The sequence below is a fragment of the Diabrotica undecimpunctata genome, chromosome 1 (genome assembly GCF_040954645.1).
Source record: "Diabrotica undecimpunctata isolate CICGRU chromosome 1, icDiaUnde3, whole genome shotgun sequence".
NCBI classification, from domain to species: domain Eukaryota; kingdom Metazoa; phylum Arthropoda; class Insecta; order Coleoptera; family Chrysomelidae; genus Diabrotica; species Diabrotica undecimpunctata.
The window spans coordinates 4,095,625-4,123,149 of record NC_092803.1 but is presented as its reverse complement, the minus strand read 5'-3'; the positions used below and the strand labels follow the sequence as shown (position 1 = coordinate 4,123,149).

Sequence of the window (27,525 nt, the reverse complement as noted above, 5' to 3'; positions counted from 1 at the left end):
AAAGAAGCATGGCTGACGAAGAAATGAACAACGCAAACATGACGATTTCCATATGCACAAAAAAATTAAAGAGATATAGAACACCAGAAAAAAACCAGACTGAAATAAGCAATCCCCTATGCCCAGAAATAACAAACGAAGAAGTAACTATGGCCATACTCGATGGCAAGGATATAAAACTCAAACTTATATCTCCAACAAAAAGCAACAGTGCGATTAGGAAATGAACTGTCCGAGATCTTCACAGTCGAAAAAATAGCTAGACAAGGTTGCATATTGTCACCGGCATTATTTAACATATAGATATTGTCGGTCAGATAGCCAAGCGGGCTGGGCGGCCGGTTCTCACTCGCTTCACTGCGAGTGGTTCAGTGGTTCGATCCCTAGCTCGGTGTACAAAAAACAAAAAGGCTAACGCAGCAGTTTAAAATTCTAAATTAATCTGCGGCTTAGACTAGAATATGCTGGTGTCTGATCGGCCTGTGGTGGAGCAGTACGGCAAGAGATAAGGGCTTGCGGCTCAGTGATACTCCCCCATAAATCCCTACCGGAAGGGCGAGGCGCCTAAAAATACCGGGTATATATATATATATATATATATATATATATATATATATATATATATATATATATATATATATATATATATATATATATATATATATATATATATATAGATATGCAGATGATACAGTGTTGCTGGCAGATAGTGCACTGGGGCTCCAAAGGATGATGAATAACGCTGTAGAAACATGATGTAACAAATACGGTCTAAAAGTAAATTGCAAGAAGACAAAAATAATGATCATTAGAAAGAACACCATCAGAAATTACAATAGGCGATAAACCGTTAGAAAGAGTGGAAAAAATATGCTATTTGGGTTGCAAAATTAAGGATACTTGGGATCACAGCTACGAAATAAAAATTCGTACTGAAAAAACCAGAAGCTCTTTCAACAGCCTTAGCAAGATTCTCTGCAACTGATCTATAAGTATCAATACACGCATAAGAATTCTAAGATGTTACGTCTTTAGTGTCCTCCTCTATGGAATAGAAAGCTGGAGCCTTACAGAGGATGCAATAAAACGGTTAGAGGCATTTGAAATGTGGTACTACCGACGTATGTTGAGGGTCTCATATATACAACACACAAGTGACATAACTATTCTCCAGAGGCTAAGAAAATACAAAGAAATTATTAACACCGTAAAGAAAAGATAATTGGCTCACTTCGACCACATCATGCGTAATGATAAATACCGACTTCTACAGTTGATTCTACAAGGCAAGATTGAGGGTGAGAGATGCCTTGGACGTAGACGTATATCCTGGCTGGCCAATCTTAGGGCAAGTAGATGGAACACATTTTGAACACTTACTATAAAAACTGGTTGTTAAATATTTATTAATTAAATGAGAAGCTACAATTTTAGTATTTATTTAATTTATTCATCAAAATCAGTAATTTGACCTTTAGCAAATTAAATTGAGCTTAAACTCACAAAATTATTATGACTGAATAGATATTTTCAATATCTTTCAAACGAGGTCATTTGGCATAAGGTACCATTTAAAAATTATCTGTCACAGTGGCGCTGTAACGTCATCTGTCACTATTACGTCACCTGTTATGACTAGTTGAGAAGCCTACGTCTGTTTATGAGCCCCCTCCAAATTTCACTATTATAACAATACCTGTCTAGCTGGCCTAGATATTAAACTTGCGAAAACAGAGTACCTATCTGCAAGTAAAGAAGACATAGAAGATGTACAGATTGATTACCCTGTAACAATCAAAGGAAAGGATAAATTCAAATACTTGGGGTTTAAAATCACGAAAAAGGCAACAACAGAGGAAGAAATTACACAAAGATTAGGACAAACAAGAACAGCAATCCGACAACTTAACTCAGTATGGTGGGATACCTAAATATGAAGACAAAAACATTAGTGCGAAGTATTATGACATATGGGGCTGAGAATTGGATCATAAAAAAGAAAAACAGCAGTAAGATAGTAGCAACAGAGATGGAATGTCTGCGAAGATGCTGCAGAGTAACAAGAATGGATAGGAGAAGTAATGACGACATAAAGCAAAGAACATCAATGGAAATAGACATACTAACGTATATAGAACAAAAAAGACTTAAGTGGTATGTACGTGTAAGAAAAACTAGCTACAGCAGATGGATAAAGAGAATAACCAAATGGAGTCCCATAGGAAAGAGCAAAAGAGGACCACCCCTAAAATCCTGGAGGAACGAAGTAGACGACGCCATGAGTAAGAGAGGCCTAAACAATGGAGAATGTGACAACAGAGAGAGATGGAAACGGTTGAGCGAGGGAAGGCAGTGAATACTGTAGAATCCCTGGATATATATATATATATATATATATATATATATATATATATATATATATTTATATATATATTAGTTATAATAATATATTTACCAAAAACCGTCATTGTGATGTTTCTAGAGTTACGGTGATTTTGATGATCGTATACAATACATGTATAGACTCCTCTATCGTTTTTCGTGGCGTTAAGAACAGTCAATGTAGATTCATTGGGGGTATCAATTTTTTTCATCCTTTTTGCCTAAAAAAATATAAAAAATAAATGTTAAAAATTACAAATTAATTTAAATATTTAACAGTGTCTATTTATATTAAAAAATATATTCTTAATCTAACCTGCAATTACATGCAAAATTTAGAAAGTATCAAAAAAAAACATGAAACTGTCAAAACCGTTTCCGCTGCTTCAGCTACTGTAGTTTATATATATACAGGGTGAGTTTTTAGTGCGACATCGATCAATAATTCTATTATGGTATAGAACAGGGGAGGTCAACCCGTCGATCGCGGCTCCTAGGTCAGTCGATCGCGGGCAAGGAAAAAATGATCGGTGGGTATAATATGCTATTCCCGTCCTAAATATTACTATTTAATTATTGGAGTTAAGAATTGCCCGATAATTATTGTAATGCTAACAATATTGCATCGATCATCGCGAGTGACTCACGACGCGTCCACTCTGTACGGGTAGCACGCAGGACCCGGTAGATAGAAGTTGGTTATAATGGACATTGTACAGTTACTTATTTTTATTTGGATGGTCTTTGATGATTTCTCAACGAGAGAAGAGTTGCTAACAATGATAAATCTATAAAAATCAGAACACGAAGCATTGATTTGTTCACGGAATTCAAATCAAATAAATGACATTATTAAGTTTCTTGAAGAAAGGGGTGATGATCATCAGCAATTACGTGACTTAGACTGGTAATTTGATTTGCCATTTCTAACAGATTTCATTGGCAAACTGAGCACATTGAATCTGGAACTGTAAGGCAAGAACAAAACATTAGAAATGATGAGTTCTATTGCATCATTCAAACTTCAAACAGTATCTTTAATATTTGATATTGAAAAGAAAAGGTTTCTCAGATTTATAAACATTAAAAATCACATGGAAAAACATCCTGCATATGTTTTTAATTTACAGAGTTATACAGCAGAAATTCGGTTGGTGGTATTAGACATTGAAATACGTTTTAGATATTTAAATAAAATGGAAAGGTTGGTCGAATTTATCAATTATCCATTCAATGATACTATTCATGACACTTTTGAAACATCCAAACAATTTGCAGAGATATTCCAAATATACCAACTTTTTTTTTAAAATGAAATAATTACTGTGTTGTGCTGTATTTTTAAAATAGAGGTCAGGTTCACATCTAGATTTCTGGCCAAGAATAAAGAGCGTTCCAGCGTGACTGATGCTCATACGTTGGATTCTTTAATGTTGGCCATTTGCAACTACAGGCCAGACTTTAAGAACCTAGCAAAAACTGTTCAAACGCAAATCTTACATTAATTTTTTTTCTTATTTAATATAGTTGGAAAAATAAATAAATAAGAATTACTACTTTTGTTTTATTTAGGTATTATACACTGGCCAGCAATAAAACTAATCTATCCAGAATTTTAGCGTTTAAAGCCGAATCAGTTTTACTCACATAAAAATTTCTTTTAGATCTCGAAAGCTGATAAAATAGTCCAAAATTTCAGAACCAGTGATTGATTTTCTAAGATATAGTGAGCGACTCTGAGATGGTCACTTTTAACGTTAAAATTTTGTATTAAAGTTTTATTGCTCGTCAGTATAGTTAAAAAATTCCTATTCGGTAGATCGCAAAGAATTAAGAAGACAAAAAGTAGATCTCGAGTCCGATTAAGTTGACCACCCCTGTTCTATACCATAATGGAATTATTGACCGATGTCGCACTAAAAACTCACCCTGTATAATATATATATATATATATATATATATATATATATATATATATATATATATATATATATATATATATATATATATATATATATATATATATATTAGGGTGGAACGAAAAAGTCGAAGTCATTATTTTTTTTGGGGCTAGTGCGGAAAAGTTGCGTTTTGATGTATAATAAAACTGTAAAAAATATTTTTTGGATTTGACCCTATCTTCAGGTTCCATATTGAATTTAAATTTTTGGAAATAACAAAAAAAAATTTAAAAAATTTATTTTTTTATTAGTTTTTTTAATCAAAATAATTGTTTTATGATACAATATACATTTTATGATTGGTAGTCTGATTTTGTGTTAAAAAACGGCATAATATTTCTAGACTGCAACCTTGAACGAATAAAGCCATCCCTTGATTCTGGTCCATAAACAGCAGCTGATGCTTCAGTTACTAACTTAACAGTTCTTTCGACAGATTGGGTATGACAGGGGCAGTTTAAGACCTCTATTTTGTTGTGATTCCCGGAATCAATCATATCCCTTACATTTTCATTGGAAATATGTTTTAGCAAAGGCGGAGCCGTAACACTGCATTCAGAAATAGAAATTAAGTCAATATAATCTTTAGCACTAAAATTTAATGTTGGTATTTTAAATCTCCGGATCTTTTTTTCTTTCTGACTTTGTCTAGCTTTCAGCACTCTGCGTAGTCCTAGCTCCCGTATATGTTTTCGTTCATCTTTTATCATTCCGAGTAATAAATTTTCGGGATGGGCAAAATAAGCATTCCTTTGGATAACTGCATCGACAATTTTTCTTTGGTCAACTGGTAGAAATCGTGAATAATGGATCATTCGCCATAAATGTTTCGAACCATCAGAACAGCTAGGATACAGTTTTATATAAAACCAAACTGGTGCATACACTTTTTGGATGAAACTTACTAACATAATTAATTGAGGGCTGGGACATTCAGTGCCAACATACAATCGAAGCAACCGATTAGCAACTGTCAGCCACCTTGCGTGTGATATTTTCCCAGGTTTTTGAAGGCTCAAATCGTTAGGAAATTTTCCTGCAGAAACTGCTTGACTGATTTGGTACAAGTACTTCTGATCGGTACTAAGGTCTGTTGTTTCTAATAATACTGGTAGGTTGTTTTCTATTTCAACGAAATTGACGACAGCTTTCTCTTCACAGCGTTCTAGAAGTTTTCCTATTGGCCCTGAAAAACCAAGTGGTCCACTGGTGCGTCCATCTAACTGTTGTATTAAATGACGTAGAGGTAGTTCGCTGCAATGAAATAAGCATACTAGCCATTGAAGTGAGGTGCCGCAGTATTCTTCCAGTTTTCTTATAACGCCTACTTGAGGGCTAGTGTTCACTACCGTACCAACGCATCCAACTGCGCTTAACTTCGATATATCAATATTATTTTTCAGGATGAATGTCTGTATGCTATCCGCGATGTTTGCAGCCGATCCTGATAAAGGAGACACGTGCCCTAGATATCGAGAGCCTGGTTCTTCAATAATTGTTACATGTTCTTCTGTAACTACTTTTCTATAAAACTTTTTGCCTTTTTTTTGTTGCAAGACAGTCTTGTCTTTACGCCCATCAAAAAATATACTTCTGATTGACAGTCCCTCCTTCTGCTTCTGGAGTGAACGTCTATGAGATGCACGCTGTCGCCTTATTTTCATTCTATCAATTACTTTCGATGTATCAGTCACAGTTATAACTCCCATATCTTTTAAGACCGCTGATGCTATAATTGCAGCAGAACGATCGGAGACCCCGGTTCTGTCGCACGCCGAAGCTAAACTTGGCAAGCAAATCCGCATTTGTGGCGTAGATGGTTGGACTGTAACTGTTGACAAAGGGGCAATGAATTCTTCTTCATGATCATCTGCATCAGAAGAATTTGAGTCAGACAAGTTGCTACTTATGGAACGATTTGAGGAATCAACGGTACATGCTTTAAGAACAATTTTTTCAGTATTATATTTTTGAGAACTTGCCTTTGCCTTCGTGGTTCTTTCCATTTTCTTCCTTATTGCAGCAGATGCTGCAATATGTACTGGTCCAATTGCCATTTTTCTACAGGATCGTTGATCTTGAAGAAAAATTCGCTCATTTTGTGGTACTTTCTTGGTTTTATCACAAGTACACTCACACAGTGTTCCACTCATGTTGCACTTGCAAGCCGCGATATCAAATAACTTTTCACACTCATTTCGAAACTGGCAAATCTTTTCTTTGTATGAATTAGATGCTTGCTGAGTTTTTGTGTATCGCTTCAGCTTTTGATACTCTATATAAATATTTTTGATCATATCTTGAATGCGCTTATGCGATAATGTTGGAATAGAAGCTTTTATCCATATTTGTTCTACTTTCTTTGCAACGGCATTCGAGGCGTCGGCGATAGATGGATCTTTATTATTATTTGTCAACTTAAGTTCATTACGAATAAAGAGAAAGCACTTTAGAATGTCACACTTAGTGGGTAAAACACGATCATTGAAAACACCAATAATTGTTCCTAGTATTTCACAGTTCAAACTACTTCGCGTTGACATTTCGAAGAATATGTTTATATACGACACGTCTGTGTGAGATAAGAAACTCAACATTACTGTTATTTGTTGTTGTGTCACTATGCCTGCGTGAATGGTTGCAAGATTGATGTAACATCTGCGTCTGCGTTTTTCCCTTCTCTACCTACTTGATCTACAACTGGCGTTGTTTGGAACACGTACTTCATACCATCAAGCTTCAATGGCATTATGGAACCTGACAGGAGCGTCATTTGAAATTTTGATATGGGGGTGGGGCAAGCATTATATATACCATACATTATATATGCAAACATAATACAAAATTGATCTATTTTTTATAAATTTCAGTCATTTTCAGGGCCAGGGGGAGGGGGCAAATGCCCCCTTGACCCTATCAAATGACGCCTCTGGAACCTGAAAACATCGTTTAATTTCAAAATAATTTGGCATAAGATGCTTTTCAATCCTAAAGACGACTGTTGATCACAGCCAAATCGATTTTTTCAACAAAAATATTTTTTTTGTTTTTTTCATTTTTTAAATCCAATATGGAACCTTAAGATTTTTTTTTATTTCAAAATGCTTTCGCACCGTTTGTTTTCATTACCTGACACAACTTTTAAACGATAGCCACAATCATTTTTCTTTTATTTTATTTTTTGGCCTTTTTCGTTCCACCCTAATATATATATATATATATATATATATATATATATATATATATATATATATATATATATATATATATATATATATATATATATATATATATATATGTGTGTGTGTGTGTGTGTGTGTGTGTGTGTGTGTGTGTGTGTGTGTGAGTCCAGTGTTCTCTTGTTACAAAGACAAGTATCGAGTAAAGTTAATAAAGACCAAACAAGCTTTTTACTTACATCAAATTGTGTGGGAGTTTTCCAATTAAACATCACATTAATGTTTTTATACTGAGGGCTACACTTCAGTCTGATATTATCGCCGATTGTTGTATGTCCTTTGTTCTCATCGACTATGTTCGGTGTGGGAATATAAGATGTTTTTTCTACAAAAGGTTATCGTCCAAAGAAAAAATTAGTATGATCTGATTAATTTTGAAAGAAATTATCGTAATATTAAACCAAGAGTGTAAAAATATATTAAATACTTTTTTTTAGTTTATTGTATTATATCAATTTTACTATACTTTATTAATATTTTAAGTATAAAGTGACTCTTTTAACTCTCTTGATTTCTGTCGTATGTCCCAAGAATTTTATAATACTGGTGGAAAATTCACTTTAAATGCCACAAAATATTTATTCTTTATCGCTAACCAACAATTTGTTAATATTCTTGATTTTTATAAGGTACTAAGAGGTCAGACCTCGTACCAAGGTTAAAACTATGGGAATGTTTACACAAACTTAAAGTTGAGCAAGCGGTAATTAATATTTTGAAAGAAATATACCTGGAAGGGCTATCAGAGTGGAGCCATAACCCCTTTTGGTATGCAGGCCGGGTGATGCCGGCTGGGTGGCTACGATCATCACGCAACCAAAACCCCGCCATCCGAAAACCGGCCCAATCCTGCTGGTCTGTTCCTCCCCGTTCCGATCCGGAAAGCAGCAGACCAGCAGCGTATGGCCCTTTTTGGCCCAATGTTCGGCCAGATTTAATCCTACCGGATCCAACCATCCCCCTGTAATGTAAACAACGCCAAACGCATATCGCGGGCTTAGAAAAATCAGCCGGATAACAAAAAGTGTTATCAAAAAGTTTGAAAAATAGTAATATAATAATAAAAAGTAAAATGGGACATTCACAGACATGAAAAGACAACACAAACATCTACGAGGTCATAATCGAACATCCTAACTAGACGAACTTAGATCCCACGCTAGGAAGAAGCCGATATGAAATACTCGAAACTAAAATTCTCATTTAGATCTCAAAAAAGTCATTTATGTTAGAACCTCATAAAATGACTGTGAATATGGATACTACCCTGAATTGCCTTTGTGATGAAATTGCGGACGTCGAACCTTGAAAGGTTTAAAATTCTCATGATACGAGAATTCGACTGACACCATATTTTGCGAGCTCCCACGATTAAAGATGCCATGCAAATCTGTTTCCCTGGATATCGGATCTGCATGGTCTGAAGGAATCGAGGCGAGGCTCAGTGTACAGCGCTGTTTTATTAGCAGCCGCTGTACTTAGGGGTTCAGGACCCTCCCATCTGACGGCAACGTCCACGACAATTATCCGCTCACCCTGTTGCACGACAAGGTCAGGTATCTTCAGAGTCTCGGCGCATCTTATGCGCGGCTCAACCTCGCAAATCCACCCGTTCTTTCAGCTACCTTTCGTAGGTACGTAACGAGCTGGTCGTGTCTTTTTATTCGGTGCCAATGTGATGCAGGACACTTTTGCAAAACGTGACTAAGGCTCTCGATACGTTCACATCCCTTTCGGCACCTCCGTTCATGTGGTGGATTTGAAGGGATGCCTCTAGTTGGCAGTAGATTTCCTCGCAGCTGAATAGCCTTGACAAAATCTCTCCCCGACCAGTAAGGCGGTGGATTGCTTATCCAGGCTTATCTGCGGTAGTATTATTTTCAGTGCTTAATATTAAATATTGTTCCAGTGTTATCTAAATTAGCGTCTCGTTCAACTTTTTCTAAGGCGATTTCCTAACTCATTCATAACGTTGTAAAGACTTGGTCTTAAGACACTGTCATATGCCGCTTTAAAATCTACTTGATTATGGATGAAATAATAAAAAATATAAGAACTAAAAAAGGATACCAAATGGGAGAAAAACAACTTAAAATAATCTGCTATGCAGACGACGCAATACTACTCTCTTGAAGTGAAGACGATTTATAATGTATGTTGCACCAATTTAATATAACCGCCAAAAAATTTAACCTGTTAATTTCCCTAAAAAATACAAAATGCTTGGTTACAACAGTAAATTTACTAAGATGTTAATTGGAGCTGGATGGTCACATAATAGAACAAGTGACAAAGTTAAACTGTCTAGGTATCACATTATCTTGCAACGGAAAGGCCGAAACTTAAGTGGAAGATCAAGTGAATAGAGCAAACAGAGCCGCAGGCTGCCTGAATGAAACAATGTGGAGAAATAAACATATCGGAAAAAGAAACTAAAGGCAGAATTGACAAAATAGTCATCATCAGAGGGGACAAAAGGTATGTTAGAAACAGCAGAGATAAAATCACTTGGAAAAATTGATGGTAAGACACTATGGGACAGAGCTAGAAGTATAGATAAACGACGTATATATATATATATATATATATATATATATATATATATATATATATATATATATATATATATAGATATACGACGTAGATATATATAGATATACGACGTAAATACATAGTAAAGACGGCAAGAGACGGTTCCCCAATAGGAAGACGATCAGTAGGAAGAACACGAAAACAATGGAACGACAACTTTCTAAAGGCACATTAGAAAACAGACAAAAAGAAGAAGAAGAAGAAGAAGAAGACACGATATAATAGAAATGAAGAGTCTTAAGTAGTTGGGATATCTTCTACGGATAGAAAGGCAGGAATTTTAAGGAAGAGAACGCTTAAGACAAAAACAGGTAAAGATAGCAATTGGACGTGGGAATGCAAATTTAGAATAAATAAAAATTAAAGATAATACAATTTTAAACCACAATACTAAATATCATTTTAATAACATATGAAAATGTGAATCTAATGTTAATTTGACATCACTAAAATGTCTTTTGACTGATACAAAAATTCGTTAGTTTAGAAAGGAAATTAATAAAAAAACAGTAATATATACCAAAATGATAAAAATACAAAAATCTCTATGTAAAATTATTAGGATAATGAAATACGGACAGATAATGCAATCAACTATTATTAACATATACCTATAATATCTTATTGATAGGGATTTTAGGGGGAGTAGGAGTGGTAAACTTTTGTGCATCTTTTTTAGAGTTCCAAAATTACCATTTTTAGCAAAATTCAGCTTGTTCGTATACATTTTAGGGGTCTTAACTCTGACGACTGGACTATAAGCATAATCAAAGAGATAAAAATGCAATATTTGGGTCATGTGTTGATAGGGGAAAGATATCAATTACTCCAAATCATATTGGAAGGTGAAGTACAGGGCAAAAGGTCAGTTGGAAGACCCCAGGACTCGTGGGTAAAAAACCTAAGGAAATGGTTTGACAGCTCATTCACAGAAATCTTTCGTGCCGCAGTTTCCAAAGCTACAATTGCCACCTTTGAAAGTAAACAACGGAATAAGAACAAATATAAAAATTATTGAAACATTTCTAAATTATTTGTAAACTTTGTTGATCTTTACATTATGGATGTAAGTTACTTTCTTAATATTCCATTCAATAAATAACATAACAATTATAGCCGATATATCAACTAAAATAATAATAATTTTGATCTCTAAATGCCATAAATTTTAAAGGATACATAACAATTTACATTTTATTGATTTTCAAATTATTTCATTAATAATTATTTTTTATAAGACGTGACACATGCTTTTTTCCCATTAAATAAAACTTCTTGAGACACACTATAAAAAAGAAAACAAGCAAATAAGCTACATGTAGTTAAACGCTTGGATAAATATAAATAAAATCTGGTGAATCAAATGTTTGCCTACCAATCTATATTTTTAAACAAATAGTAAAATAATGACTGAATTCTTATGCAGTAAATGAATTTTTCATATTTGTTCAAGCATTTACCAAACATATTAACACAAAACATTAAAAAGAGACAAGATGTGCGTAAAAATAGAGAAATCCGTGAAAAATTAATAAGTGTAGTTATTATGTATTATTATAAAAAGTGTATGATGTTAATAAACGAAAAACATAAAGTGTTAAAACGTGGGAGAAAAACACAAAAATATTATTTAAAACAGCAGCACAAAAACAGATAAAGCATGACAGAAAAACATTACCAACGGCACTGACCAAACTTAAAATAAAAATATTTTTTAATAACGTTAAAAATTATTGTATTAATTCGTACAAAAAGAAAACGACATCCATATCTGTCAATATCATTTTTTATTCTTTCTGAACTTATAACATGCTAAATATGTTTATATCACACTTCTTGATATTTAGCAGAACAGTAGCCAATTTTTTATTTAACACGTTAAGTGCCACCACAAACAGAAAATACCACCACTGTTAAAAAAACAGATTTCTATAGTCTGTCCCATCTTGACTTTACACTATAGGTTCTTATGACCAACAGTGATGCCAAATTTTATCAGAAACAGGTTTGAAGCAAATATAAATTTTTCTATAGAATAACTATACATAACTTAGGAATTAATATTATTGACATTTTGTGGCAGTCAAGAGGTCTAAAACAATAAAATGAAAATAATTCTGTATAAATAATTAAAATGTATTTAAACTGTATATTTTACATTTCTTCTATACACCAGTCTTCATCACTTTCACTACCACTGTCGTCAATAAGGTTTATTACAACTGGGTCGATATTATCAAGTAAATTATCAATATTCCACATTAGTGAAGTAACTTAAAAGTCCGCTTCGTGTATTAGATTTTCTTCTTATTCCTTCTTAAAGTTTTTGTTATGTCTTACCAAGAATCTTTTTATTTCACTCCATACCAGCTCTATTGGATTTATTTCACAGTGATATGGAGGTAATCTTAGCAACTTAACATTCTTACTTTTTGCAATTTCATCTACGATACGCTCATCCTACCGCGATTTAAAATGAGCTACATACAACGTCCAACAGTTCGGATTTTATCGATTTATAATTTTCGAAAAGAGGTCCATCCATTTCGTCATGAATGTCTGTATTTTTCTTTGCTAAAAAAAGTTTATTTGGCTCCGTTAATGAAACCATTTCTACTTTCTGCAACAGTAAAACGAAGCGTGGGCCACGTGCAGTAGAAGGTTTCAAGGCTGTAGTGAGTCCACAAACAAATGCATCCCTATGTGACGATACGGAAGTGTGTCACTACTAGTGAAGTGAATATTGATCACTGTAGTAGTTTTTGGGGGCTCGGGAGACTGAGAACTCAAAAGCCCTAAAGAAGACATCAGAGAGGATGTCGAAAGCTCGGCGAAATGAGAATAAACGCGGTTCAACTCGCAATGCGCTTCTTTCTATGTATTCCTTATGTTTTTTATTTCTTTTGTCTGTGACCACTTTACACTCGTCATTTTACTATTCTCTTCTTGTGGTTTCTTTTTTGTGCTTATATTCTTTCCTGTGGCATCAGTTCCTTTTGTTTTGATTTCATCCTAATGTTCATCGGAGCCTAGATTGCCAGTGTCTGTCGTTGTTTGTGTTATTTCATAGATTTGTTTGATACCTTGTGGTCTCAATTATTGAATGTTCCTGTTTGTCCCTCCTGTTTCTCATAATTGTGCAATAATATTTTATATGTACTAGGAGATGGTTAGATACGTAACATGCTTTTCTTTAACTTTTGACATATTTTATTAAGCTTGTTACTGCCCTTTTTCTATCAAGACATAATCAATTTGGTTGGCGTTTGTTCCACCGGGGATAATGAATGCCAGTTTGTGTATATCATGCTGTGGGAAAATGTCGAGCTTGTGTTGAAAATTTTTGACATTATTGGGTAATTAAAATTACTGCAATATTTTCTTCTTCTTCTTCTTTCTGTTTACAAGCAATTCTGTTCATTCATTGTCGGATAGAAGGTTGTCACTCCATCTTTTACGCGGTTGTCCGATACTTCCTTGCCGATTTGTGACTTATCTCTTGCTATTTTGACGACACGATTCTCTCCATTCTGCTCATGTAGTTATTTCGTTTTTTTTTTCTTTGTCCATTAATTTTTACATTGTACGTTACATTTTCTTCTAATGTCTTTACTTCTCTTTTGATCTTTCAGCGTATTTCCTATAATTCTCCTCAGTATTCTCATCTCTGCCGTTTCCAGTAGCCGTTGTGTTGTGGCTGTATCAAGTCTTATTTCTGAGGCATATGTCATTATTGGTCTTACACTTGCGTTATAAATTCTTGACTTAATCTTAGTGGTAATGTGTCTGTTTCGCGATATAGTGTTATTAAGGCATCCTATTAGTCTATACAGTCTGCAAAAGGAAATATGGCGCTTCATAAGAGATCAAAGAACAGACGTAAAGGAACTAATAGAACCAAAACACATAGAAAAAGATACGTGAATTGACTACCTAAAAAAGCTTTATGCAAAGAAAGAACAAATCGGAAACACCACAGAAACAGCCACAAATTACCACAAATGATGAACTTAATATAAATATACAGGAAGTTTGTAAAAGACTTGAAAAGCTGAAGAACAGAAAAGCAGCAGGTAAAGACGGGGTACCAAACGAATCACTGAAATATTACGGAGCAGCAATACAATATTTTAGACAATAAAATTTTAAGTAAGTTTAACTATACGATAAAAAGTATGCTATTAATAATTTGTAAACAGAGTATAATATTATTCATCATCTTAGGATCTTGCCAAATATCAAGAAACGCATTACAATCATAATCTTTATTAATAGATACACGAAGAGATTTATATATTACTTTCATTTAATTGGTATTTAAATTGCTATATTTAAATGATATATGTCAGATATAATATGTAAGCAACAAAATGGGTCCACCACCAGAGCAGATGAAAAAACAACCGTGCTCTTGACTTACGGTCCAGCTCTATTGTGTAGATCATCTCTAAGATTACATCGCCTTTAGAAAATATACACATGTACGAACCCATCTGATTTACATCTAAGACAACAAAAGAAAATCCTAATTTGTTATTGTAGTCAATATTGTCGTCATCCTGAAAAATAAACAGTCCAGTTTATGCTAAATTTAATTGTTACAAGTATATCGGGGCAACTATAATATTAAAAAGATTTTCTTAACGCCTAAAACTGCTGTGATTTATACTTAAAACCTAAGAAGACACTTTAAGATGCTTAAAATACTAGTTGTCTCTTTTTTATATTTACTCATACAGTATTTACAATATTACACTATGCTGCATTTTGACATTGATGTTGGCAATAATACTACATACCATTCAAATTATATATTCGTGAATATTATTAAAAACAAACATTAAATAAAACATATGCAAATAATGGACCAATGTCAAAATATTTAGCTATATTCAATATTTAACCCTCAGTTTAAAAATAATGATTTCAAATAGAACCACATGAAAGCATTTCCATACCAAAAATGTTAATGAACAAAAGAAAAACCTTATTGATTATCATATTATTGCACACCGACATATTTTTTAGAACCTCAGACATGCTATCCGAATTTAAATCTTAACAAATATTTTGGTACCACCAGATGCGTTGCTTGTTCGTTACGTAACTGATAAGAGAAGATAAGAGGTGAGTTGCTGCCGTCTGTAAAGCAACTGGTACATATCGGCGGATAGAGGACAGGGGGATGGGGAAATCCCCCCAACAAGGTGCAAGATTAAAAAAAAATTGTTGAAACCTAAAAATATATTAGCTGAAATGAAACTTAAAGCACAGACAGACAAATTCAACCCAATGGGTTACCTAAGTCTGGCCTCACAATGGGCGGGACTTAGAAAATCTTTCCATATATTTGAAATATATATCCAAAAAAAACATTCATAAGCAGTTCTGGCAGTAAAAATTACAACTTTTTATTCAGAAAAGGAGACTTGGCGGTAACATGACATCGAACATCGTATTTGGATATATTGAAAATAAATAGAATATATTTTCGTCTTTTATGGATAACTGTAATAAAAATAATGAGGGATTATTGGTGATATGTGTATGGAAGATATATTCTATTACCCTCAGGCACATTTGGGACCTCATCCTCACCCGATGATAACCCCTGTATCTGAGGATACCATCAGGCAGATGCGTAACATTGGAAAAAACACATCTCCTAGCCCAAATGGCATCCACAGAAGATGCCTTAAAAATCTTCCAGAGAATATTATCCCATTGCTCAGCAACAAAATCAATGCATGTCTTACGCTGAGCTATTTTCCAATTCCATGGAAAGTAGCCAGCATAGTTATGATTTCCAAACAAGGGAAACTCCCAACCAATTCTGAATCGTATAGACCCATTTCTCTACTAAGCACTCCAGGTAAAGTCCATGAGAGGATCCTTAGGGAAAGACTCCTTAAGGATCCTCTTGTAGAATTTCTAGATGCTCACCTCGCCTTTCCAGATTACCAATTCGGATTTAGGGCTGGACATTTCACGCAAAAAGCATTGGTTGAAGCAACAACTTTCATTTCAAAATCACTTAACAAAAGGAAACACGTCATAGGCATATTCCTTGACGTCCAGAAAGCGTTCGATAAGATCTGGCACAGAGGCCTGATCGTAAAACTCCACCTTGATGGATTGTCCACACCTTTCGTTAAACTAATAAATTCCTATCTCTCCAATCAGACGATCATGATCAAAGTTGGCATTTTATCCACACCCTTTACTCCACAAGCTGGAATACCACAGGGCTCAATTCTTGCTCCAATATTATACACAGTCTACAATGGTGACATACCCCGCTCGCAGCATAGATCGGAAACCCATCTTCTGTATGCGGATGACACTGCACTCCTCACATCAGGGCCACACAGAGAGCGTGGAAAATTGTCTGTATTCGGAAGAGCACAAAACTGCTTATTTCAAGTTATTAGGTGGTGCAATAAATGAAGAGTGACCATAACCGCTTCCAAAACACAACTAATCTTATTCAAATCCTCCAAATGTCACGATGTCCATGGCTGGATAACTCTCCTTATTCTCAGAAACTCGGTTTCCTATTTGGGAGTTTATTTTGGCAGGACTCTCAACTGGAAAAGCGACATTCAAGATACCGTAGACAGGGTGAGAAAGAGGTTTAAACTCCTGGCAGTGCTAGCCGGTAAAATGGGCAGGACGTCATCTAAAACATTATTGCACACCTACAAAACCTTTATAAGACCGATAACCGACTACAAGGCATGCGTCTACGCATCACTTAACAGCTACCAAATTAACACCATTATGGCCACCGAAAGATAAATCTTTAGATTCTGACACCAAATAAGGACAGAATCCTATCCCTCAACAGAAGGTATGTCCTTCGTATCATCACAGGCTCGAACAACCGAGCCAAACAAACATTAAAGACGCCTTGCAATGGCCGAGGGCAAATAGTCACCAGGGTTCCTAAAAGAAAAGTTCCATTCCCTCCAGCTAAACTTCTACACAACACTGGACACGAACTTTCTGATGAATATTTTGATATTTTAGAATCATTCCCCATCAAATATCGCAGCTAACTGCATGCCAAAAACACTGATTAAGAGCCGTTCCTAGTATGGCTGGTAACCCTTGAAGTACCTCCTTCCACTTGTTTGGCCTTCTTCACCAAAAATTCTTCTTGTGTGCTTCATCATAACATATCGTCAACATCACACAAGCCACCTTCTAAACCCCAGCTTTTTAGCAATTCACTACATCTCCACAAGCATCAATCATCACGTTTACCACACCCCCATTACTCCGCAAAAAAAAGGAGTACCACTTCCTTCAAGAGGCCATAGCCTAAACAAGGTAAAAACTCTGGATCGGTAATATGTTTAGACTTTAACACAAGGGATAACAAAAAAAATTGAAGAATATCTAAATAACCAGCTTAGAAAATGTTTAAAGGTAATATCTCACAAATAAAAGAAACACTAAAAAAAATTTTGATAATAAAAGAAATCAAGGAAAAAAACAACAATGGATGATCAACAAAATTCTTGTATTGTTGTAGCAGAAAAGACAAGAAATAAACAACAGGGAGGAATATAACCAGTTTTAAACGTTTTATTTAAAGTATAGCGAGAATTGTAACCCGCTGGAAGTACTTGAGCAGAGTCCATTGTTACCTATTTTTGAAGGTCTTTCTTGAAATTACAAGACTCGCCTGCATAAAGCGACTGTATGCAATAAATAGAACAAACATTTGGAAATGTGGTCGGATACGAAAGATAAATGTATTCTTGGAAAAAATAAAGCAATCTTCATATTTGACTCTATACGTTAAATAAAACGTTTAAAACTTCTTCTTTTCGATTGCGTAAGAAGGTGTTTTAGAACTACATCACTCCAGCTACAAATTTCACTCAATGCTATCTTTGTGAATACAATTCCCTTGATGTAAGATCGCTTGTCATGCACGTTTCAACCGCCTCATATTTGTTGCCAAACTTAAAATCGGAAGTTCATGTTATAGATTTTAAAAATTAGGCTCTAACTAGCGAAAACTAGCCTTAGCAGCAGGTCAATGGAAGTGATAAATTTTATCGATATCACGAGGATCGTAAAAAATTTGTACTGCATACGAAAAATTTATTTCGCGTGCGTAACTGACATTCAAAATCGCCGGTCAATTCAAGCGTCTTTCTGAGCGAATGGCTCATTATATACAAAAAGTGCTAATAAATATTTTTATTCAAAATCATCTCAGCTACACTGCTTGTTTGAAACATATTTTTGTTCCTACGACGTACAGATTCTTGGTAAATCGATATTTTCCAGTTTTCTCCCCTATAAGGGGGGTTTTAGAGGGTAGAAGTAACAAACTTTTTTGCATCTTTTTTTGGTGTCCCAAACATGGCATTCTCAGAAAAATTTAGCTTGTTTGTATCGTTTTTAGGGATCAAATCTCTGAAGATTGGACTAAAATACTAAACGAGGGAAGTGAAGAAGTGGTTCTTAAACAAATGGAGCTAAAATTGCATAATCTTGAATAAAGTAAAAGACACTCGAACTTAACTTTAAATTAGTGCCTGTTTATATAAATAGTTTATTTGTTTAGTATGATATCGGTTGGTAATGCCTTATTTACGTGATGTGTTGGTTCTCTAAAAAACACGTATTATTCACTACACTAATATTACTGGAAAACGCATTAAACTGAGAGTAAAATATTAATTTTGGTTATTTTGATGCATTAAATATTTCATAGTACATACTTTCAACCGTCAAATATTCCGCGTTTTTTTGCGTTACTGAACCTTTTGTAAAATGACACGAAAACAATATTTCTCCTTCCATGGTTGTATCATTAGTAAAGATGCCGTAAAACTTTTTATACCAGTACATGGTGTTTTTCTCTTCCAAAAGTACATTTAGTGGAACCTTAACAAAAATAAAAAAAATAAACCGTGAATATACCAATAAAAAAAAATGTGTAACACGTTTTTCTAGTTTTGTTAGTTCAGAAAAATAAGTACCCTGTTTGTGACACTGGCAAATGACAGTTGTTTTAAAAAGTTGATTTAAACGTTTGAAAATTTCAAACGCCTATAAAAAATATGGATGGGTCTAAATATATATTTATATATATATATATATATATATATATATATATATATATATATATATACATATATATATATATATATATATATATATATATATATATATATATACGTTCAAATTATCGGGTATAGTGGTCTATAATAAAAATCTTTCTTTTTTCTAAATTACTCAATATTTCGCTATTTATTTAAAAGTTTCCTCAGGAGTAAACTAAAAACAATTTGAACATTACAAAAAATGGCGTACAAATACATTTTAAAACACTTACAGAATTTAAAAGATTTTGCAAATAAAAACTGACATTGAAGTATTTGAAATATTGAATGTCAAGATTAAATTGTCTTAAGCACGTTCGTTACAGCTATACGATAAAAAATTAAATTATTTCAAATGTAAAAATAAAAATAACAATAAAAGAAAAGTTAGAAGAATAATATTTATTTGATGAATTATTAAGGTTAGTTATTATTAAGATGAATGTTGGGTATTTTTAATATTTATAAATTTTGTTCAATATGTTACAATATATGTTACTTAACTGTCCAGTGTCCGTTTTATAATTTAAAGTGTTTTTATTTTTATTAATGTAATACATTTCAAGAAATAATCTACTTTTGTAGTTATCAGTCTGTTCCAAAATGTGAGCTTTGTTATAGTCTAGCATATGACCAGTGTTTTCATAGTGTTCAACCACTGCGCAAGTATTTTTTCTCAAGCGGCAATCACTTTTATGTTGTGTGATGCGTTGTTTTAGCCATTGTGATGTTTGACCAATATAGCTATTTTGACATCCTAAACACGGTATTTCATAAACGACATTACTTTTATATAAGGTTGGTACTGGGTCTTTGATTTTTGAAAATAGTTGTTTGCTGTTCATGGTATTATATTTAGCTATACTAATATTAGGAACATTTTTGAATATGGATATGACAGAATGAGTTAGACCATTAATAAAGGGAAGTTTTTTATATTTGATTGATTTGTTATTAGAATCATGGACGGGACCGTCATAGAAATTAGTGCTGTAAATCAGTTTTTTTAAAATTTGTTTAGGATATCCGTTGTTACGAAAAATTTTGTATATTATGTTCAGATTTTTTTGTAAAAAGTTGTCATCAACAATGGACATTATCCTGTTTTTCATACCTAGTACGGTATTATATTTTTGACGGGTGGTATGGTTTGAATAGTAATTTATATATCTGCCTGATGCTGTCGGTTTTTGGTACCAATCCAATGTCAAAATATTGTCATTTGTTCTTATTACTCTTGTGTCTAAAAATGGTATACTAAAATCTGTCTCAGTTTCAATTGTAAACTGAAGATGTTTATTAAATGAATTAAAAATATTTAGTGTGGTATTGATGTGATAAGATGGAACTGCACATATGATGTCATCGACATATTTTTATATATAAACGGTAATTCAAAAGGTAATTGCGTAATCACATTATCTAAGAGATGATCAGTTACAATAGTTGCAAGGATTGGACTAATGTGGTGTCGCTATTTACAAACATTCCACTAAATATGGTCACGGACATTATAGAATCAAATTGGAACCTTATAAAAGACTACACGACATTATCAAAAGACAATTTTCTACAAATTCTTAGGTTCATTTTTAACAACACTTACTTTAGTTTCAATGGTAAATTTTATTCTCAAATTTTTGGAACACCGATGGGTTCCCCGATTAGTCCAATCCTTGCAACTATTGTAACTGATCATCTCTTACGTGATCTCTTACGATAATGTGATTACGCAATTACCTTTTGAATTACCGTTTATATATAAATATGTCGATGACATCATATTGAAACTGAGACAGATTTTAGTATACCATTTTTAGACACAAGAGTAATAAGAACAAATGACAATATTTTGACATTGGATTGGTACCAAAAACCGACAGCATCAGGCAAATATATAAATTACTATTCAAACCATACCACCCGTCAAAAATATAATACCGTACTAGGTATGAAAAACAGGATAATGTCCATTGTTGATGACAACTTTTTACAAAAAAATCTGAACATAATATACAAAATTTTTCGTAACAACGGATATCCTAAACAAATTTTAAAAAAACTGATTTACAGCACTAATTTCTATGACGGTTTCGTCCATGATTCTAATAACAAATCAATCAAATATAAAAAACTTTCCTTTAATAATGGTTTAACTCATTCTGTCATATCCATATTCAAAAATGTTCCTAATATTAGTATAGCTAAATATAATACCATGAACAGCAAACAACTATTTTCAAAAATCAAAGACCCAGTACCAACCTTATATAAAAGTAATGTCGTTTATGAAATACCGTGTTTAGGATGTCAAAATAGCTATATTGGTCAAACATCACAATGGCTAAAACAACGCATCACACAACATAAAAGTGATTGCCGCTTGAGAAAAAATACTTGCGCAGTGGTTGAACACTATGAAAACACTGGTCATATGCTAGACTATAACAAAGCTCACATTTTGGCACAGACTGATAACTACAAAAGTAGATTATTTCTTGAAATGTATTACATTAATAAAAATAAAAACACTTTAAATTATAAAACGGACACTGGACAGTTAAGTAACATATATTGTAACATATTGAACAAAATTTATAAATATTAAAAATACCCAACATTCATCTTAATAATAACTAACCTTAATAATTCATCAAATAAATATTATTCTTCTAACTTTTCTTTTATTGTTATTTTTTCATTTGAAACAATTTAATTTTTTATCGTATAGCTGTAACGAACGTGCTTAAGACAATTTAATCTTGACATTCAATATTTCAAATACTTCAATGTCAGTTTTTATTTGCAAAATCTTTTAAATTCTGTAAGTGTTTTAAATTGTATTTGTACGCCATTTTTTGTAATGTTCAAATTGTTTTTAGTTTACTCCTGAGGAAGCTTTTAAATAAATAGCGAAATATTGAGTAATTTAGAAAAAAGAAAGATTTTTATTATAGACCACTATACCCGATAATTTGAACGTATTTATAAATTATTTTTTGGTCGAAATAATCACTTCTAATATATATATATATATATATATATATATATATATATATATATATATATATATATATATATATATATCATGTACGTTCACCAAAACTATGTTCCAGAATTTTTCCAGAACTTTACAACGTGAGAACCCACATACTGGCCTACGGATTCCATAAAATCCCAGATTTGGTAGATTTTGCTGTAACAAAAGAGATTTCTGACATCCATAGTGCAATAGAATCAAACTTCGACTTAACGTCAGATCACAGTCTGACATAATATGGAGAAAACCACCAGTCAAACTCACAACTTAAGAAACAAACTGGGATGTTTTCCAAAATTCTGTAAATAAAAAAATTAGACTAGATATTAGGATAAAAGAAAACCAAGATGTAAAGAAAGCAGCAGACTATTTAACAACAGTTTTACAAACAACAGGATGGGAAGCAACACCACAGCGCCAAAGAAGTGTGTAAGAAAACCATAATATACCCCTCCATATAAGGGAACTTGTAGCAGAAAAAAGAAGTGCTCAACTCATATGGCAACAAAAAAGAAATCCACTGAATAAAACGTACCTTAACAGGATAAGGCATAGACTAAATAGAGCGTTACATGAAAAAAAAAACGACTCTTTTCAATTTTATGTTTCGAACCTCTCACATGAAGACCACTCTATATGGAAAGCTACTAAAAACTTTAAACGACCGACAGTAACAAATTCACCTTTACACAGATATGATCTGGGCCCACACAAACGCAGAAAAAACAACTGTATTCGCAGCACGAGATACTAATAACAATGATGATGATAATATAAGAATGTACCTCGAAGCTCCATGTCAACTATCTCTTCCTCTGACAACATTTACTCCGACAGAGGTTCGACAATAAACAAAAATGCGAAATCCTAAGAAAGCTCCTGGCTATGATTTGATAACAGGAGAATTACTTCAGAAACTATCGAGAAAAGCAGTGGTGTTATTAACAATAATAACAATAATGTTCTGAAGCTATTTTCTTGTGGCATTTTAAAGAAATTACTATTTAAATGGGAATAAGCCACCATTAAAGGTTAAAGTACGTTTATTGACGTTTCAATCTCCACTTCGGAAATCGTTCTCAAAATACAAACATTAGTAAATTAAACAAATTTTGTTTTTAGAAAAAGGTTTTCGATCTTGGCAGACCATCTTGAGTGAATCTGAAAAGTAGGTAATCCCACTGAGTTAAGAAAAATGTGGTTGAAATTTTAACTGTTATTTAAATAAGTGTGGTTAGGATTACGTACTTTTAAACTACTTGCTATAATAACCTCATCACCGAGCATTGGGTGTATTTAAATTACATTAAATATTTAAAAATATAAAATTAAACGTCATATTGTCGATGATTTTGTCGTCGACCATTTATACTCTCAAGCATCTATTACTAATTAATATAACATCCTGTTAATACCAAATAAAGTGTAGCGGATAACAATAAGAATCACTTTTAGAATCGCAATTATAAATGAGAATAAAGTTAAAACTATAAGATCGAAACTAAAAATACACAGGTGAAGGCTAAATCCTTAAATTATTTTAATTTACTTACTTCAACATGGTCAGAATCAACCATAAACAGCTTCACCTCGACATCAGGCGCCGTTGGACGACACGGTATGGTGACGGTATCCCCCTTTTGTACGTAAAGATTTTCAATGTTGTTTCTGGTAAAGTCTACGTCAAGGTAATCTTTATCTGAAAGAAAAAACGCAGCTAAATAAGTTTTTCTTAGGATTTCAGGAGTAATTTAGGCATCTGACAGTTTTTTCATATCTATACCTTACAATTAGCCGATATAGGTTGTGATATGTATTTGAAAACGCTCTTTCGGAGAGCCCTCAGGGAAGTGGGTAAAGGAATGATTATCAATAAATCAATATATTCTTCGGTTGCTACTTTTGTCTTTATTAAAGATTTCTTTTTTTAAATCAATTTAAAATCAATAGTTGAACAATAAAGTGAAAAGGTTAATTAAGAAGTTCTTATTATAACCACTACAGTGGGGTTCTAATTACAGTGTCGTACTAAAAAAATTGAGAAATTTAGTGTTATGTTCGATTCTACCAAAATTAAGAATAAATTTCCTTTTAGCTGTTAGAAATTCTATCTTCTTGATTTCTGGAGACTCGATCCCAGGTGGGTACTTAATATTTATTATTATTATTTCCTTTAATAATCCGACGTTTTAGGTTCTTTCTCTCTTATGGACAATTGGATAACATCCGATCCTAACTAATATGGAAAACTGATAGCCAATCCCTTAAGGAGTCGCGAGATTATAAATATAAGTTGAAAAGATGATCAAAATGGTTTGAGATTAAATCACAGAGTAAAAATAAAAGGCCTAAAAAAACGTTATTAAGTTTAAAACGTAAGTAGTTATTTATTTTTTTCCAAAAGAAAACCTACCTTTGTTCAAATGTGGCCTTAAAGTGTTTCTAATACGAAATTAGTTTATAAAATCGAGTTTCTTTTAGTTTTAGAAAACAAATCCACACGATAGATGATAATTGCTCAGCTTCTCACTGCTACAACTATTAAATTTTCGGAAAACTATCAAGAAAACTCTAGAAAAGTCGCAAAATTGCGTAGACAATTCTACACGAACCAATACTTTTTCATACAAAAGACCACCAAAGAAAGGAAAAGAAAAAAATTAAAGATAAGTTTTTTATCTGGCGCCGGCCATTGTCCAGTGGGAATTTATTTAAAATAAGCTGTTGTACTACTAATAGGATCGAGATCTGTTTAAAAATACAAGAAGAATAATTCTATCAAGCTATTTTTGACATTAACCTTTAAAATAAGAAATAGGCTTTTTGGTTTGTTTATTTTTAATTCAAAGTTTATTATTCATTTAAATTTATACTTATTTTTGTTTTAGGCTGTACAAATCAAGGAAAGAACGAATAGATCATCTGAGAGACCAAATAAGACTTGGGAATGCATTAATTTTCCATGAAATCTTGTGGAGTTGTTAACAATTATTTAGTCAAAATTAAAATAATAAAACTTTATTTCAATAATTTATTCTGAATTCTTTGGACCTGTAACAGTTGATTTAAATTAAAAAATCAAAATAAAATAAATCTTTTTTGCAAAATGTAACAATATGGAAATTTTAGAAAGATTTTTTTTAATAAATTGGATTATGTTTAACAGAAATAAGGAAGTCTGGGTTAAAAATAATTATTTTATTGTAGGGGAAAGTGTTGTATATACTGATATGATTGGTGTTTATAGAAAATAATTTATAAGTTACACTACTAGATAATATTAGATATTAAAAGTATTTGGTTATTTTAATAAGTTATATACTAGGAAATATTATAAAAATTATTTATGTGAGGGCATTTTTAAGAAATTAGCATATAATAATTGTAAAAAGTTGTATTTTAATGTTGTAAATATATTTAAGTGAGCCATGTGCATAGGCAACCAACTATACAGTAAGTGACAGACAGAAATTAAATAATTAGGAATATAAAGTGGGGTTATAATAATAATGTTAGTTTAAAATGTTTAATTTATATATATTTACTGATTTAAGTGTATATTCTGATCTGAAAAGCCTAAATGTCAACAAAATTATTAATAGAAAAGTATGGAATTCTCTAGATCACCGGAGATGGCCTTGTTTGCGAAATGGTTTGTTCCAGAAAACTCAGACATGTATTTAATAGAACAAATGGAACATGATTTCTTACCAGATGGTTCTGGAACATCCAAAAAGATATAAATACCCGGTGATTTGGATTCAGGAGTCAGTCAGAAAGTTTAGTAAGAAAGTCCATTCAGTTAGTCAATCAGTGATGAGTTATCAGTTACAGTTCAGTCAGATGTCCAGTTTTTAGTATGAAAGTTAGTTAGAGTCAGTCAATCAGTTACAATTGTTCAATATAGTGAGTTAAATCAAGATTGGGAAACAGTATAAAAAAGGTATTATTGAAGATTAAAAATTATGTTATGTATAAATGATGATAATGGAAGAAGTATTAATTGAATATTAAAATTAAATAATATTTTTGGTGATTGGATATTAATATATTAAAAAGAAGAATAAAAATAAATGCTGTTTGCTGGTTTGCTGGTTTGCTTGGTGGTTTATAAATGCTGTGAAGAAAAATATCTTAAATTGGTGGAAGCTGATAATTGGAAAAAGTAATTTCACAAAAATAAGGATAACCGAAGCTGAGAAGAAGACATTTGAGTGGTAATTATAATCTATATAGTGGAAAACAGTTCATTTAGGCATTCAGTGACAGAAAGGTACAAAATTTTGTTAATATAATTTAGTTAGGGTCATAACAATTTCAATTTTGTAGATAGTTTGTTTAAATTTTACATTGTCTATAGAATTTAATTAGTTTCATAAGAATTTCAATTTAAAGATAGTTTATTTTAAATTTACATTGGCTAGGTTAGATATATATTTGTGTTTCATAGTAGATCTAATAAAGATAATTTCAAAAAGTACTTACAAACTAATTCTTTGAGAACCGCGATAAAAACCCTATATATTATATTATTAAAAATACTCATTGCTCATCATTAACAAACAATACATTATTGCAATACCTTGGACCATTTTTTTAAAGTCGTTATTTTGGTAAAGATATCGTTAAATAAAGTAATTATGGATAAACAAGATTCTTTTATTTAATCCCACAAAGATTTCATTAATGCATGCTAACTTATCTCTGATGTAGCAGGTTTGGCAATTTTTAATAAAAATATTTTTGAAACTGGAGCGTTTGGGTCTAATGCTTTTGGGTTGTCAAACCTTAAACACATTAAAACGTTTCCGGGAGAAGACCAAGAGGATGGTCACCAACCAGATGGTCCGACCAAGAGATTTAGAGCAGCTAAAGGAAATCACAATCCTCCAGGAGAAGTGACAAGAGAGAGAGAGAGAGAGAGAGAGAGAGAGATCCCACCTTTCTTTGACAATGACTTTCCGTGTAGGCTCATCAATTCTCCTAAAAATTGTTCCTCTAAAATGTTTGTTTTAAATTATCAGGATGTTCGTTTTTCTTGAGTTATTTAGTCGATGTTCGGTCAGTAAGTGTAGTTTCTTTAGTCATCATCATCATCATCAGTGGTGCTATAGCTCTAGTTGAGCCTTGACCTTCCCCAGTCTATTTCGCCAGTCGTTTCTGTTCATCGCCAACCGTTGCAAATT

General features: G+C 32.7%; 1 protein-coding gene across 3 annotated transcripts in view; it reads right to left on the bottom strand.

Annotated features, from left to right (window-relative positions):
- Positions 1-27,525, bottom strand: part of LOC140444348 (vascular endothelial growth factor receptor 1-like) — a 154,658-nt gene that overhangs the window by 70,558 nt on the left and 56,575 nt on the right. For 2 of the 3 annotated variants that reach the window (XM_072536098.1, XM_072536108.1), the window contains exons 4-7: positions 23,893-24,038; positions 18,916-19,081; positions 7,762-7,907; positions 2,456-2,603 (exon numbers count right to left, since the gene is read on the bottom strand). In XM_072536098.1, the coding sequence (XP_072392199.1) occupies positions 2,456-2,603; positions 7,762-7,907; positions 18,916-19,081; positions 23,893-24,038 (606 nt within the window). Of the gene's footprint in view, positions 1-2,455; positions 2,604-7,761; positions 7,908-14,594; positions 14,734-18,915; positions 19,082-23,892; positions 24,039-27,525 lie in introns of all 3 variants that reach the window. The other variant, XM_072536103.1, reaches the window with a different exon arrangement.